This window comes from Capsicum annuum, chromosome 2 (genome assembly GCF_002878395.1).
Source record: "Capsicum annuum cultivar UCD-10X-F1 chromosome 2, UCD10Xv1.1, whole genome shotgun sequence".
In the NCBI taxonomy this organism is placed as follows: Eukaryota; Viridiplantae; Streptophyta; class Magnoliopsida; order Solanales; family Solanaceae; genus Capsicum; species Capsicum annuum.
In genome coordinates, this window is record NC_061112.1 from 137,888,635 (window position 1) to 137,904,220 (window position 15,586).

At 33.2% G+C, this 15,586-nt stretch overlaps 2 protein-coding genes and 1 long non-coding RNA gene across 3 annotated transcripts; all 3 read right to left on the minus strand.

The window, feature by feature from the left end:
• Positions 1 to 5,250: 5,250 nt before the first annotated feature.
• Positions 5,251 to 6,391, minus strand: LOC124896048. The gene is made up of 3 exons (XR_007052437.1): positions 6,197 to 6,391; positions 5,766 to 6,115; positions 5,251 to 5,391 (listed from the first exon to the last, which is right to left on the minus strand). It is a non-coding gene; the product is annotated as an uncharacterized LOC124896048 (long non-coding RNA).
• Positions 6,392 to 6,414: 23 nt separating this feature from the next.
• On the minus strand, positions 6,415 to 8,137 carry LOC124896049. Its single transcript, XM_047407171.1, has 2 exons — positions 7,303 to 8,137; positions 6,415 to 7,026 (listed from the first exon to the last, which is right to left on the minus strand). The coding sequence occupies exons 1-2, from the start codon at positions 8,116 to 8,118 to the stop codon at positions 6,691 to 6,693; spliced, it is 1,152 nt and encodes a 383-aa protein (XP_047263127.1). The 5' UTR covers positions 8,119 to 8,137; the 3' UTR covers positions 6,415 to 6,690.
• A 2,568-nt stretch (positions 8,138 to 10,705) lies between these two features.
• Positions 10,706 to 15,231, minus strand: LOC107859828 (serine/arginine-rich splicing factor SR45a). The gene is given in 8 exon segments (XM_016704951.2): positions 10,706 to 10,978; positions 10,980 to 11,098; positions 11,182 to 11,254; positions 12,087 to 12,236; positions 12,549 to 12,648; positions 12,737 to 12,859; positions 14,914 to 14,933; positions 15,097 to 15,231. Coding segments are annotated over 8 exon segments (693 nt in total). The 5' UTR covers positions 15,100 to 15,231; the 3' UTR covers positions 10,706 to 10,873.
• Positions 15,232 to 15,586: the final 355 nt, after the last annotated feature.

Consider the following 15,586-nt stretch of genomic DNA (forward strand, 5'->3'; position numbering starts at 1 on the left):
TGGTCAAATGGAACTGTGAAAAAGACAGGAGACATTGTACATACGCACGGATCTTATTGAAAAATTTCAACCAATTCTCCAATAGAATGAAACAGAGTGTACACGTATGAAGGTCTGATAAAATAGATATAATCATTTAATGTTATATCTTCTTGAATTTTGATATGTTGTATGAAACATATCTTAATATACAAATTATTAAATTTAAAACAAATCTATGTGTTGTAATGAAAAAAATATGTATATCTTCTTTAGACATATTAATATGCATTTGCTGCTTTGGAAAAAAATACATTTGCTAATCTGTAGCAAATTTTATTGTAATCTTTTTTTTTTTCTATAATATTTTTTATGTATTAATATTTTCAGGTTATACCAGCCTCAGAGTACGTCTATACTGTCCACAATAAGGAGAAACATTTTATAGTTTGTCTAAAGAAAAAAAAATGTTCTTGTCATGCATTCCAATTGGATGAGATACCATGTGTGCATGCTTGTGCTGTACTTGATAGCAAGAATCTTAAAAAAGGACCATATTGCTCTAATCTATACAAGTCAAAAACTGTACTGAGAACATATGATCTTCCTGTATATCCTCTACCACATAAAGATGACTGGGTGATACCTCAGGATATATTAGAGGAAGTAGTTTTGCCCTTAAAATACAAGCGGCCCCCTGGAAGACCTGCAAAGAAGGAGCGAGGTAAATCAGGAAGAGATATGTTTGGAAAGAAAAGCAAAAATTATTGCAGTTCATGCGGATAGAAAGGTCACAATAGGCGTTCATGTAGGAAATACAACAAATGATACATTTGATCATGTTTTTAGTGAAAATTCAATTGCTTTATTTTTATTTTTTTAATTTGAATTATTTCATTTTGAATTTTGAACTTTTTATTGATATTGATAGTTTGTTAGTGTTCAGATGTTGCACTTTTATGAAGTTGAACTTGTCAATTTGTTATAGTTCAAATGATTAATTTTATATTATATATGTATATATAAACATATATTCTTTGCACTAAAAATATGTTTGAATATAGAATAATAGGAGCCATTGTTAGTTTGAAAAATAAATATGTTTACATTAGACGTAAATGGAAATACAATCTGAAACGAACATTAGTATTAATCATAATGTGTATCTTTCAAAAAATACAAATGAAAATCTGAAAAATATGTACGTCTGAATGTGTATTTAGTAGAAACGTATATATGGAAATCAAATAAAAATACATATGTATTATAAACAATTGTGTTCAGTTGAATGGTATATGTATTTTAAATATACATTTGCTCACTGAAATTATATAATTTATGCTAATAAAATACATTTGTTAACTGGAATGACATATTTTATGAGTAATATGTATTTTAAAAATACATATCTTTACTTTCATGGTGATATATATTTTTAAAATATATATGTTCACTGTAATGGTAATATGTATTTTGAAAATACATATTTTCATTGTAATGGTAATATGTTCACTTCATAATTGATTTGTTAACTGAATGTTCATGTAATGTTAAAAGTACAAATGTTAATTAGAATAAGCATATGTATGTTAAAAATACATATGTTCACTGGAATAAGCATATTTATTATTACAAATATGCACATAGACATATACTAATCATGAAAAACTGAAAATTATACGATTAAAGATCAAATAGTTAACATAACAATAAAAGAACATTAACATGCCATCTTTGACCATTAAAGTAACATATGAATCCCATAATATATTCAAAAAAAAAAAAATATCCACATAATCTTAAATGTTGTTAACTTCAACAAAATAAAATACAAATCAAATATCAACCACTTCAGTGCCTTCTGTTAACTCAGTGATCCGAAGAGGCCTCATTGATGCTTCATCATCACTTTGTGCTTTTGATTTTGCTTTCTTAGTACCATAATCCCACAACAGTGAAGCGTATCTTATACGAATTAGATCTAGGTCAAAGTCAACAAATGAAACACCTTCACCAAAAGTAAGACACTCGGCATACATAAGCCATAATCCCTGCAAAGACATACATTAATAAGTAAGAAGTTGTTAAAAGTTTAATGCAGATGTATATATACAAGTAAAATGCATACTAATTACTTACTGCCACTTGGTTATTGAGGCACATTCTTCACAATTGAAACACCAAACGGATCCATCCTATCATTCAATTTGTAATTAGGATGATTGTTGATGTCAATAGCCTTATTCTCGTAGAATTTACATTCAATGAGACATATAGGTATAACCTTAGCTAACTTTTCAATTTCAGTAAGCACTGTCGCATCATGACCATCAGCTGACAAAAAATCATATACATATATGCACCCATGATTGAAAGATATAACCGCAAGAACCCAATGATATTTTTCCTTTACGTGAACAAGAATGAACATATGATCAACCGTATGCCATGGCACTGTAGCATGCATGCGGAATCCACTTACGTACTCATTCACATGATATTTCTTTCCACCAGCATTAAGAGTTGAATAACAACAACAACAACAAACCCAGTGTATTCCCACATAGTGAGGTCTGGGGAGGGTAAGATGTACGCAGTCCATACCTCTACCTCTAAAGAAGTAGAAAGGCTGTTTCCGATAGACCCCCGGCTCGAAACACGAAATACTAAACAAATTCATAGTAAAGCATGGAACAAGATGGCATAACATAAATACGACACCCACAAGTAATAGTAAACAGAGAAAAGTAAACAAATTCGTAATAAAGCATGAAACAAGGTATCATAACAAGAATAATACCCCCACCAAGTAATTCCCTACACTAGCGACCCAAACTGACCCTAGCCTTCTGCCTTAATTCACATCTTCCAGATCTTCCTATCTAGGGTCATGTCCTCAGTGAGCTATAACTGCTCCATGTCCCGCCTAATCACCTCTCCCCAGTACTTCTTCGTCCTACCCCTACCCCGCCTAAAACCATCCAAAGCTAGCCTCTTACACCTACGAACCGGGGCATCCATACCCCTCCTCATCACGTGTCCGAGCCATCTCAATCGGACTTCCCGCATCTTATTCTTCACTGGAGTCACACCAGCCTTCTCCCTGATAGTCTCATTCCGAACTCTATCCCCCCTAGTCAGCCCACACATCCAACGCAACATCCTCATTTTCGCCACCTTCATTTTTTGAATGTGGGAGTTCTTAACTGGCCAACACTCTGCCCCATACAACATGGCCGGACGGACTTCCACCCTGTAGAATTTGCCTTTAAGCTTGGGCGGCACCTTCTTATCACACAATACCCCCGAACCGAGCTTTCACTTTATCCATCCTGCCCCAATATGGTGTCAGACATCTTCGTCAATCTCACCGTTACCCTGAATCATAGACCCGAGATACTTGAAACTATCCCTCTTACATACCACCTGTGATTCCAACTTCACTACCACCTCATTCTCCAGCCTCACGTCATTAAACTTGCATTCCAAATACTCTGTCTTGCTCCTACTCAACCTGAACCCTTTAGACTCAAGAGTTTGTCTCCATACCTCTAATTTATCATTCACATACCCCCGCGTCTCATCAATCAAAACTACATCATCTGCAAAAAACATACACCAAGGTACCTCTCCTTGAATACGCCGCGTTTACACATCCATCACCAAAGCAAACAAAAGGGACTAAGAGTAGATCCCTGATGCAATCCTGTCAAGACAGTGAAATGCTCTGAGTCTCCTCCCGCCGTCCTCACCTGAGTTTTCGCTCCATCATACATGTCCTTAATTGCTCTGATATATGCCACCAGGACTCCACTCACCTCCAAGCATCTCCAAAATACCTCCCTGGGGCCTTTGTCGTATGCCTTCTCCAAGTCGATAAATACCATATGCAGGTGCTTCTTCCTCTCCCTATACTGTTCCACCAGCCTCCGTACAAGGTGAATTGCCTCCGTCGTCGAGCGGCCAGGCATAAATCCAAACTGGTTCTCCGAAATAGACACTATCCGTCTCAGCCTCACCTCGACCACTCTCTCCCAAATCTTCATAGAGTGACTCAATAACTTAATACCCCTATAGTTATTGCAACTCTGAATGTCACCTTTGTTCTTATAAAGAGGGATCATAGTACTCCACCTCTAAGCCTTAGGCATTTTCGCCGTCTTGAAAATTCCGTTAAACAATCCAGTCAACCACCTTAAACCAGTTTCGCCAGAAAACTTCCAAAAATCCACAGGTATCTCATCAGGCCCCGTCGCCCTACCCCTTCGCATCCTGCGAACAGCCTCTCTAACCTCCTCTACCTTAAAACGTCTACAATAACTAAAATCCCGACACTCATCTGAATGCTCCAGCTCTCCTAACACAACAGCTCTATCCCCTTCGTCATTCAAGAGCCTATGAAAATACGACTGCCATCTATTCTTAATATGGCCTTCCTCCACCAACACTGTACCGTCCTCCCCCCCTTAATGCACTTCACCTGATCGAGGTCACGCCCCTTCCTCTCCCTGTAGCCTTGGCGAGTCTAAACAACTTTTTTTCCCCTCCTTTCTCCTGTAACCCCGCAACAAGCTCTCAAATGCTGCCGTCTTAGCCGCCGTAACTGCTAACTTAGCCTCCTTCCTAGCTAACTTGTACTCTTTTCTGTTTACCCGTTTCTCTTCTTCGTCCTTACTCTCAACCAACTTAGCATTAAGAGTTGAATCATCCAATTTATACACATCAAACACACTTCTAACAATGTTCATGAAATTGCAGAACTTATATGAGATATTGGGATCATACTTTGACTTCTTTCGCAGATAGTACAAGCATACATCAATTTGCTGCATTATAAATAAATTTCATACTTAATATTAAATAAATAAATAAAAAAAATCAAACCTTACATATGAAAATATCATGTACATATTAGTGAACGTATAACATAATTCATATGTATATACAAATATACATTTTCAAATATAACAATATAAACAATTACAATTATTCATATTTAACACAGAACTAACATTTATTCCAATATACAAATCAACGCAATAAGACCTCACTTACCTTATCTAACCACGTCTGGCTAGGAGTACCTATAACATATAACCAATTCTTATCTTCAACCGATAAAATTTCAAAGTTGACAACTGATATTTTTGCCTTTCTCTTCAAATAATGTTCTTGTTTGTTGTTCCTGTTTATTTATTATACATATTAGACTATAATTTACATAATCTTGATTTACAAAAGTTAGTACTATTAAGTTGTAAGATGTATACCTCTTCGAATGATATTTAATAAGATCCAATGAAAGTCACGTCATGAACTTGTTGGTGACCTTAGTGTCTTCTATCGCATTAGCTGGATGAGATGTGAAGGGATGTTTCTGATCGAATGTTCTCCGTTGCTCTTCCGTGCTTACTTTATTATTAAGTTATGTAATTAATTATGTAAATATAATCAATTACATAATATGATGTAGTATTATAAGTAACAATAAGTATACTGCTGAAACAAAAGTTAAATCATATGTCTTAAAACTGCAACAAATGTATTTCTGAAATACATATGAATAAATGCAGAGTAAAAATATCTAAACTATCCAACTTCAAAATAAAAATAATAATCTTCAAAATATAACCATATCTCATTAAAAAAATTATAGTTGGTCCAAAAATACAACTGAACAGCAAAATACAAATTCATACTTCACTATCCATTAGAAAAAAGAATATAATTTTAATATAAAAAGTAAGCAAATTTGTTAACTAAAAAAATATGTTAAGAGTACTAACCATCTGCTGAACCAAATTTCATTGTGAATGGTGACTCATTGTATCTAGATGGTTGCCTAATCCTTGAACCATGCATTGGCATTTGTTGTGCTTGATTTGCCGATGGATGGATGTACAATTATACTTCGTTCAAGATTGACATACGCATTAAGACAGGGAAGAAGCTCATCCAAGAGAGTGATCTGAGAGTCAGACAAATCTTGATCAACATTGCTTTCATCATTTACTCCCGCAGGAATGTGGACTGCACTCTTATGTTGCTGATCTAACTTTGAATTATCCACATCATTAACTTCTGACTCATGTTCCGCTGGTGTATTTACATTCATCTCGATCGCACCTTCTTTGTTCTGTATACATTTTATAAAGATCTAGTAAGGTTGCATTTTCAAACAAATTAAAAAAACAATCAATGCACTTATTCTAGTTACCTTGAACTCATCTTCAACTTCAACATTGGCTTTTGTTATGGAGTCAAGATCAATGCTTCTAAGGACGTCATTTGAAAATGTGAACTGAGATTCTAATATTTGTGCTTCACCAATACTTTCGTCAACCGTTTTTGTGTTCTACACATGTCATACAAATAAAATAAAATAATATTTTTGAAGAACTAAAAAACTAACCTATATGTATTCAGCATATCGGAGCGACACATACATCTCTTGCTTCATGCACATCTATATCAGTTTTTTCCATTCAAAAATAAAATAATAAAAAATTAAAATAATTATTATTCATCAATATAACTATACCTAACCAAAAAAAAAAAATGTTCTACCAGAACAATGTCATTATCTTCATTATACCCATCAATCTCATTATACACATTATTCATACTGTTGCTTTGATATCCTGCCATCTCTTCCGCAACCTGTTTTAATATTATTTTTTATAATGATAAATTAGAATTGTATATATAAAATTAGTTGAGTATAAATGTACGGAATTTACTTGCCAATGTGCCTTCAGGATTCTTAGTAAACTCATGAACAAACTTTGTAGTCGCTTGATGGAGTGATGTACTCTTAACATTTTCATCCGTTGGTGTCTGATCAGATTCGCTGCCTTTTGCTTGTTTCTTCACGTTTAAAACATGAAAGTATAAATAAAAAATAAATAGTAAATAACAACTTAGTTGTAAAAAAGTACATATGCTATAAATGTATATATGTTGTACGTTATTTTCATTAATTGCATTCATCATCTGATCAAACCTGGAAGACCCTAAGCCATGGACATCATTAAACTCTTTCCGTACCTGAATTATAAAAAAAAAATAATTAGAAATGGAAAGCTAAAATCTCCTATCTTGTTGGCGCGATATTCTTAAAACCAACGTACAATTTAAATAACATAATGAAAAAAATAATTTAGATGGTAAAATTAATTACATTATAAATCAGTTAACCATGATCCAAACCCAATAATGAATATACAATGACAAATGATATGTTGTATATATACATATACCAGATCAGAAAATATATTTACAAAATAATCAACATCACATAAAAAAATAAAAAGTAAAACCAACCTTGTCATCTGTATCATCAAACATACTTCCCATAAGAGTTTCATATCTTGGACGAGGAGAATTTGTCTTCCAATTAAAAATACGTAGGATTTGAGAATCCACCTTGGAAGCAACATTACGAGGCGCGTTTGAACAACACTCATACAACCAAATTTGAATGGCCAGTGGCATTCCAAGAAGCATATAGAACTTTCCTTTCGGCTTCAACTTTTTATGCAAGCTTCTAGCTAATTCTTCAAATGCAACTGATCCCCACGGATAATCACTGTAGCTACCATTCTCAACCAAATCAAAGTGGAGGCGTGGAATAGATACGGTATCAACTGACGATAGTAAGAATGCGTGAAAAAAATACAAATTGGCAAATTTTAACTCATCTTCATCATTATAATTCCCCCAAATTTTGTCAGAAACAGCCGTACATAAATCTTTTTTCTGTACAAAGCTCTCACCATCAAAATATTGATCAATAATTCTATTTGGGCACTCCTCGTCAAACACAAATTCATCCTTATTTGTAGCAAAATTCAAACCAGTCACCAAAGCAAACTCTCTAATAGTGAAATGAAGAATTGTGCCCTTTGCTCGAATGACTATGGCACTTGTAGAGCTTTCCCTAATTTCAAGTGACATAATGCATCTCCCTAACTGGGCTTGGACGACACAATCTTTCTTCTTCATGAAGAAACCAAATATACTTTTAGTACAAAACATCTTGTACTGACTCTTCGACAACATTGTCTTAATACGGTCTTCAATGTCATTGACCGTCTGACATCCTATATGAGGAGCAAATTTGGGCAATATACGTGCCATTTATATTTGATCACGAATGACCCAAACAACAAAAAAATGCATTTATATGACAAAACAGTCTCTTATATGTATTTATGAAATACATCTTAAAACTAGTTTATACAAAGTGTCTTATATGTATTTATGAAATACAACTTATAGTTAATTTATAAGATGAATAATAACAAATACAACTATGTATGTAAAAAATACATTTCAACAAAGAAGAACTACATATCACATTAAAAATCTAATGACTACCAAATACAACTTAACATCGAATAAAAATCTTAGAGGTAACATAAAAACACATATCTAAATTGTATGTATTTTCATAATACATATTAGAATTATATTTCAACAAACACATTATGTATTTTGTGAATACATGATTTGTACAAATTTAATTAACAAGACAAGAATATAACAATACATATACAAATTATATAACAAATGTATTTTAATAATACATATTAATACAAACATTCTTTTATATGTATTTATGAAATACATATTATAGTTATTTTATAAGATGAACAATAACAAATACAACTATGTATGTAAAAAATACATTTCAACAAAGAAGAACTACATATCACATTAAAAATCTAATGACTACCAATACAACTTAACATCGAATAAAAATCTTAGAGGTAACATAAAAACACATATCTAAATTGTATGTATTTTCATAATACATATTAGAATTATATTTCAACAAAAACATTATGTATTTTGTGAATACATGATTTGTACAAATTTAATTAATAAGACAAGAATATAACAACACACATACAAATTATATAATAAATGTATTTTAATAATACATATTAATACAAACATTCTTTTATATGTATTTATGAAATACATCTTATAGTTATTTTATAAGATGAATAATAACAAATACAACTATGTATGTAAAAAATACATTTCAACAAACAAGAACTACATATCACATTCAAAATCTAATGACTACCGCATACAACTTAACATCGAATAAAATTCTTAGAGGTAAACATAAAAACACATATCTAACCTGTATGTATTTTCAGAATACATATTAGAATTATATTTCAACAAACACATTATGTATTTTATGAATACATGATTTGTACAAATTTAATTAAAAAGAAAAGACTATAACAACACATATACAAATTATATAACAAATGTATTTTCAGAATACATATTACACTTCTACAATTGCTATTTCAGAAATTTTCCCCAAAAAAATATATATACAGAAACCTTCCAATTAATAAATACAAATATCATACTCAAAATTTAGAATCAGAAATACATATTTAAAATATATTGTATATAGCATATACAATTCATATCAATAACAAGATTTTCGAATAGTACCATACCTCCTCCACTTTCTCTTGTTCAGATTCAGAATCTGATGCAACAGGACTTGCAATTTTACTACAATTATTGATATAGTGATACAGAGAAGTCTGAATTGTTGATGCAGCGTCGATGCCTCAAGGCTTATTTGATGTGTTTTTCAATTGATTTCCTTTGTTTAATGGTGCTCGTATTTACCTGATATGAAGATGAGAAGCTTCTGTTAAAAAAATTAACGGTGTTAGGATTGTGTTTAGAAATGCACCACTTTTCAAACAAAAAAGACTATTAGAGCACCAGTTGAAAGAATATGTATTATTTTGTGTCTAAAGCAAAAGATAATGTATGATTTTGGGCCTTTACTCTTAGAAACACGTCTGCAAATTCAACGTTTGTTATTAACAAATATAAATACTTCAGCAACTGTTTCGATGTCTAATACTCCCTTCGTTTCGAAATAAATGAATTGTTGAGATATTTATTGGTGTTTCAAAATAAGTGAATCGTTGAATTTTTTCCTCAAATTACCCTTATGATTTGACAAGCAAAAGAGACTGCAGTTTTTTTTTCTTTTTTGGATAAAAAAGTCTTCAAGGGTAAAAATGAAAATTTATGTTAAATTTATGTCTTTGATGCTTTTTTTCTTAATCTATGTGTCAAAATCCAACAATTTATTTATTTTGAAACGGAGGAAGTAGTAATTAACAAATGAAAAACCTTCGAAAGCTGCTTCAGCAACTTGCAAAGCTCGTAGGCAGGCCCTTATGTCTGTACCAGAGTGAAGCAGATGTGAAGTGTGGTTGCGAATGATAATACTTTATGCGTCATTTGTCGCAAGGGCAGTTTCGATGTAAGGATAAAAGGAGGCCCACTTTTCCAAGAACACCATATCTTATAATATCACGAAATATCTAATTGACTCAGGTACTCCATTTTGTTCGAGTAAAGACAATAATTACTAGGTGAAGGTGTACATTTACTTGGGGTGGTTAAGGTTGTTTGACGATCCACTTCAACGCAGCCAAAACTTTATAAGACATAATGTGAAAAGACCAGGTTTATTATGAAAACTGTTCAAGCAAAACAATCATAACTACTAGCAATTGATCAACCAAGTAGTTGAATTACAGCGTCAGCTTAAACTAAAAGAAGTTCAAATCAAACCAAGACACAAGCCAGAAAATTTGCTAACATCAAAAAAGAAAGAACCAACAGACACAATTAACAATGCCAAATCCATGACAACGACAAAATGATATAAGCAACGGAGTAGTAAATGCATCATAACTTGAAATGTCATAGGATACACTAAAGATAGGGATATAGGACAACACACCAGACATAACATTAACCGGTACTCTAAAACCTTACACAATCAAGACTAGTCCACACCAAACTTACAGATCCTTACAAGCAGTTTTCATTGCTAGAGCGGAAACCACACATGCCTTGAAAAATCCCTATCTGTAACCGCGAGGGTAGTGCCTTTCATAAGGAGAATATGACCGGGATCGCGCACGTCTCGACCTTCCAGCATAAGGTGATCGTCTAGGAGAATAATCTCGTCCACCTCTATATGGAGAGCGCCTTGGAGATCTTCGGTACCCATAGTCATCACGGCCACGATACCTGCCACGATCACCACGATAACCTTTGGCAAAAGCAATTAGTACTCCATAGATTCCACAATTTAGCATGAATAGAATACAAACATACATAGCATCAGACACTTACCATCACCACCCCTTGGATTCTGCAGTCCGAGATAATGACCAGGTGTTGGAGTCCTTGGGCGTTTTCTACGAGACTAAAAAACAAATATATAATCAATATGTGAAATCTGAACATATAAGGTTTACATCAAGAACAAATGGTTATCTACTCCAGATAATGTATTCTAGAGTTTTTTTTTTTTTTTTTGACTAAGGTAACAGATATTCTGCAGATATGTATTTGTAGTGGAAGAATATAACATTACCTAATATTGGGTGCTCTCTTTGAAACAGAAGAACAGATATGTTTTCTCATTCTATGAAATCTTAACCTAAAATATTTACATTCAAAACAAAGGGAACGACAAATTGCACTCCTTCTAATGGAAGAACATAATATTAAACTAATCCTTGACAAAAAGATAGTCTCTTCTAAAATACCTCTCCATAACTAGAGATCCTAGTGAGGAAGGTGGCACAAGCACATAACAATGTCCATTACTAAGAAACAGGATATGACGCTAGTCGCACGGGATAGCAGCTTAAATATTTTTGCATGTCTTATAACAGCTAAAAAGATGGAAATAGAACCAACGCCAGGATGAGATACCATAAAAGCCTGATTAGATTGTCGATAATGACCGTTGATTAGTTGAAAGTTGGAAGTATTTGCTGAGGTTGTCTAGTTGTTTGGCAAAATAGTTGCTATGTTTAGTTGATCAGATGCATGTGAAAAGCTGTTTTAGCAGGCCATTGGGTCAAGCTGAGTGAATATAATGTTGCAATGGAAGAACTGATCATCTTTGATTGCTGCCAACAAAGCTGACGTAATGTCTTCTGAATATAATCAGAAAACCTCCAAGTCAAGAATACAGAAAAGCAACCCAACAGAACAATGGTTCACCAATCAATGAATAAATAGCTCACCTTCTCCACTGTTATGTACCGCCCTTCAAGGACGGACTGATTAAGGTGCTTAATGCAGCGATTAGCATCCTCAAGACTATCCATTGTTATAAAAGCAAAACCACGAGAGATGCGAGAACGGGGCTCCACAACTAGAAAAGCAGACTTCACCTAATCAAAAGAAAGTAAAAGAGAAACTTCAAGAGCATGTCTCAAACTATGAAAAATGGGAAAGGAATCTAGACAAAATGTCACAACACATTATTATCATGGCAAATGCATTGACAAGACTTTGTTCATACAACAAACTTAAATGAAAACTAGATGTTTCTGAGATTATCATCATAAATGATAGAACTTTCACCATAAAGAGTAGCTACAATATGATGAGTTTGAAAGTGAGAGAACCTTGGTAAGAAAGCACCAAATCATGGCAGAAATAGAACCAGAAATAACATGCTTATATGTAAACCAGAAACCAACCTTTCCCTCCTTTGAGAAATGCTCCTCAAGATCCCTTTCAGTGACCCTTGTAGATAATCCAGTCACATAGAGTGTGTTTCCGGGATTAGAATCTTCATCCCTAATGAAGTCACGGAGGAAAGATTAGAGTAACCTAATTGAAGCTGTTAACATAAAGAAGGCGAAGTAGAACTAAAGTTCTCCTCAACCTTCCATGACTTCTGGACCTTGATCTTCCTCTTGGCCTTGACTGTGATCTAGATGGGGATCTAGACCTTGATCGAGAGCGAGATCTTGACTTTTCTTCCCAAGGTGACGGAGAGCGAGAATACCTATGAAGTCCAGAAAATACAGCATCGAACCAGTTCAGTCCTATGAGCCCTCAAAAAAACATGAATGCTGACCACGTCTTTAAAGATGGTTATGTAGCTCATAGAATCACTACGGCAACTAATACTACTAAAGACAGTGCCATAAAAGAAGTTATTTGCGTACGAAAAAGATAAGGAAATGCATCGCTACGATTGTGTATATCTGTTCTCTATCACATGCTCAACGATTACACTTGTAAAATGGCCAAGAACATATCCATAAAGATTTGATTGATAGATAAGACTTTCTAGCATGATCACACAAAAAAATCAAGAAAGACCTAGCATATAATCATTTTAATCAATATGTAGGTTCCTTGTAAAAAATTTCGAAAATTTATCCATAAAGATTGATCAACCGATAGACTTTATAGCATGATCACACACAAAACTAAAGAAAGACCTAGCACATAATCATTTTAATCAATATGTAAAGAGGACCTATGAAGACCATATAGTGGGACGCTTCATTAGGATGTTCCCTGGAAAACATTGCTTCAAGTCAAACCTTATTGTGCCGTTGCATAAGAAATGTATAGGATGAATGACTTGCTACCACTATTCCCTAGTACATGATCGCTTTGTTATACATAAATTACTCAAACAACAACAACAGCATACCCAGTGTAGTCCCACAAGTGGGTTCTGGGGAGGGGAGTGTTATACACAACCTTACCTCTACCTTTTTTTTTTTGAGAAGATAGAGAGGATGATTCCAATGGACACTCAGCCTACAACAACAACAACAACAACAACAAACCCAGTACATATTCCCACATAGTGGGGTCTAGGGAGGGTAGAATGTACACAGTCCATACCACTACCTCCGAAGAAGTAGAGAGGTTGTTTCCGATACTCGGCCTAAGTAATATATAAAACAATATCAAAGGAAGTACAGTAAATAAGAAGTTAGGCTTAAGATAATGGAGAAAGAACAGTAACAATACCAAATAGCACAACAACCTAAGCAAAAGATAATAGAAAGCAACATGTAATTCAAAAAATCGAATAATAAGCTAATAGGTGAAGTACTACTGCTAATACTAATAATTTAGGGGTGTGCGAAATCCGAACTGACCAATAAACCGAACTGGCAAAAATGCTATTGGTTTATTGTTATTGGATTACCGGGTTAAGGGTCTTTTAATGGTTTTCTAAGTTTTTTAATTGGGTTATTGGTTCAGTTTCAGTTTTTTCATACATTTCTCTTAATTTCTCTTTAATCTCTACAAACTAGCAAACCTATTCAATTTCGTGAACTAACATTCAGTTCAAGCTTAAAGATTCTTGTAAATTAAAACATATCATGCAGGATTTTGGTTGCAACTAAGATTCGGTTTCTTTTTAAGTTAGATGTTACTATTTTTTATTTTTTTTTGAAACTGGTAACTTAGTTGCTACTATTTTTATATTTTTATTTTGTGAGTATTTTCTTATCGATTAAAAAGAAAACCGAACCGTTAAAGGACTACAAACCGATAAATCGAAAATCGATAAAAAAAATATTATTGGTTTGGTTATTGGTTTAGCAAATTTAAAAATCGAAAACCGATAAAGCGTAAAACCAAACCAAACTGACCGATGCACACCCCTAACTAATATGGAAAACTGGACAGCACCTGATTACCTAATAACCTTCTATCCTAATCTTCGACCTCCATATCCTCCAATCTTGGGTCATGTACTCGGTAATGTTTAATGTTTTCGTAACATTCTCCAAGTAAACAAATGGAAAACTAACCCTCCGTGATAAAATTAAAAACAATCCTTCCAAAACCAGATTCATACATTAGTACATTAACATTGATCTATTAAAAAAAAACTAGAACATACACATTAACACCTCCACAAAATCAAAATAAATTCCCCCAAAACCAAAAAAACCTGAATTATTTTCTTTACAGGTAAAAAAATCCAAACTAAAAGAATTCAATAACCGAAAGTTAAGACAGATCAAGGCGATTCAACAAACACACAGAAAAGAGGGGAAATAAAAAGGATAAGCAGATCTGTACCTTTCACGAGGAGAATCAGCCTGCAAGAAATCATAAAGATCATGAATTTGTTGTTTCGACAATTAATTAGGAAAAATAAAATTCTGAAATTACGCAAAATTCATATAACACAACACACACACACACACACATATATATATGGTAGAAATAAAACGGGAGATTAGAGAGAGAAAGCGATCTTGCCATTGCAGGTGAGCGAAGCAAACCCTAAATTGACAAAACGGGGCAGAAGTATGATGCTGTAATTATATTTTATAGAGTTCCAGCTTTATTAATCGTTTCCGTCAAAATTAATGAGGATTTTAAGTGAACGTCTTTTACATTTATGCCCTCGTATTTTGTATAACACCACTTCAATCCCTTTTGAGCATCTCCCTTCCGTTTGACTTTGTGTGGAAAAAATGATTTAATCACTAAACTGAATCGATTAAAAAAAGTTACTGATTTATTAATATTGAATTATTAAGTTAATAATTTAAAAATAGTTTTAGATTTTTTTTATTCAACTGTCTATTCAATTTTTGATTTTAAGATTTTTGTTAATGGATAAATCGATAATTTAATAAGAATGTAATAAAATTATATTTTTATCCTTAGTTATATAATCATAGTGACTTTAGGTATTAAATACATATCCTATTATTTTTTGTATTTTTATAGCTATTGTGTTGGT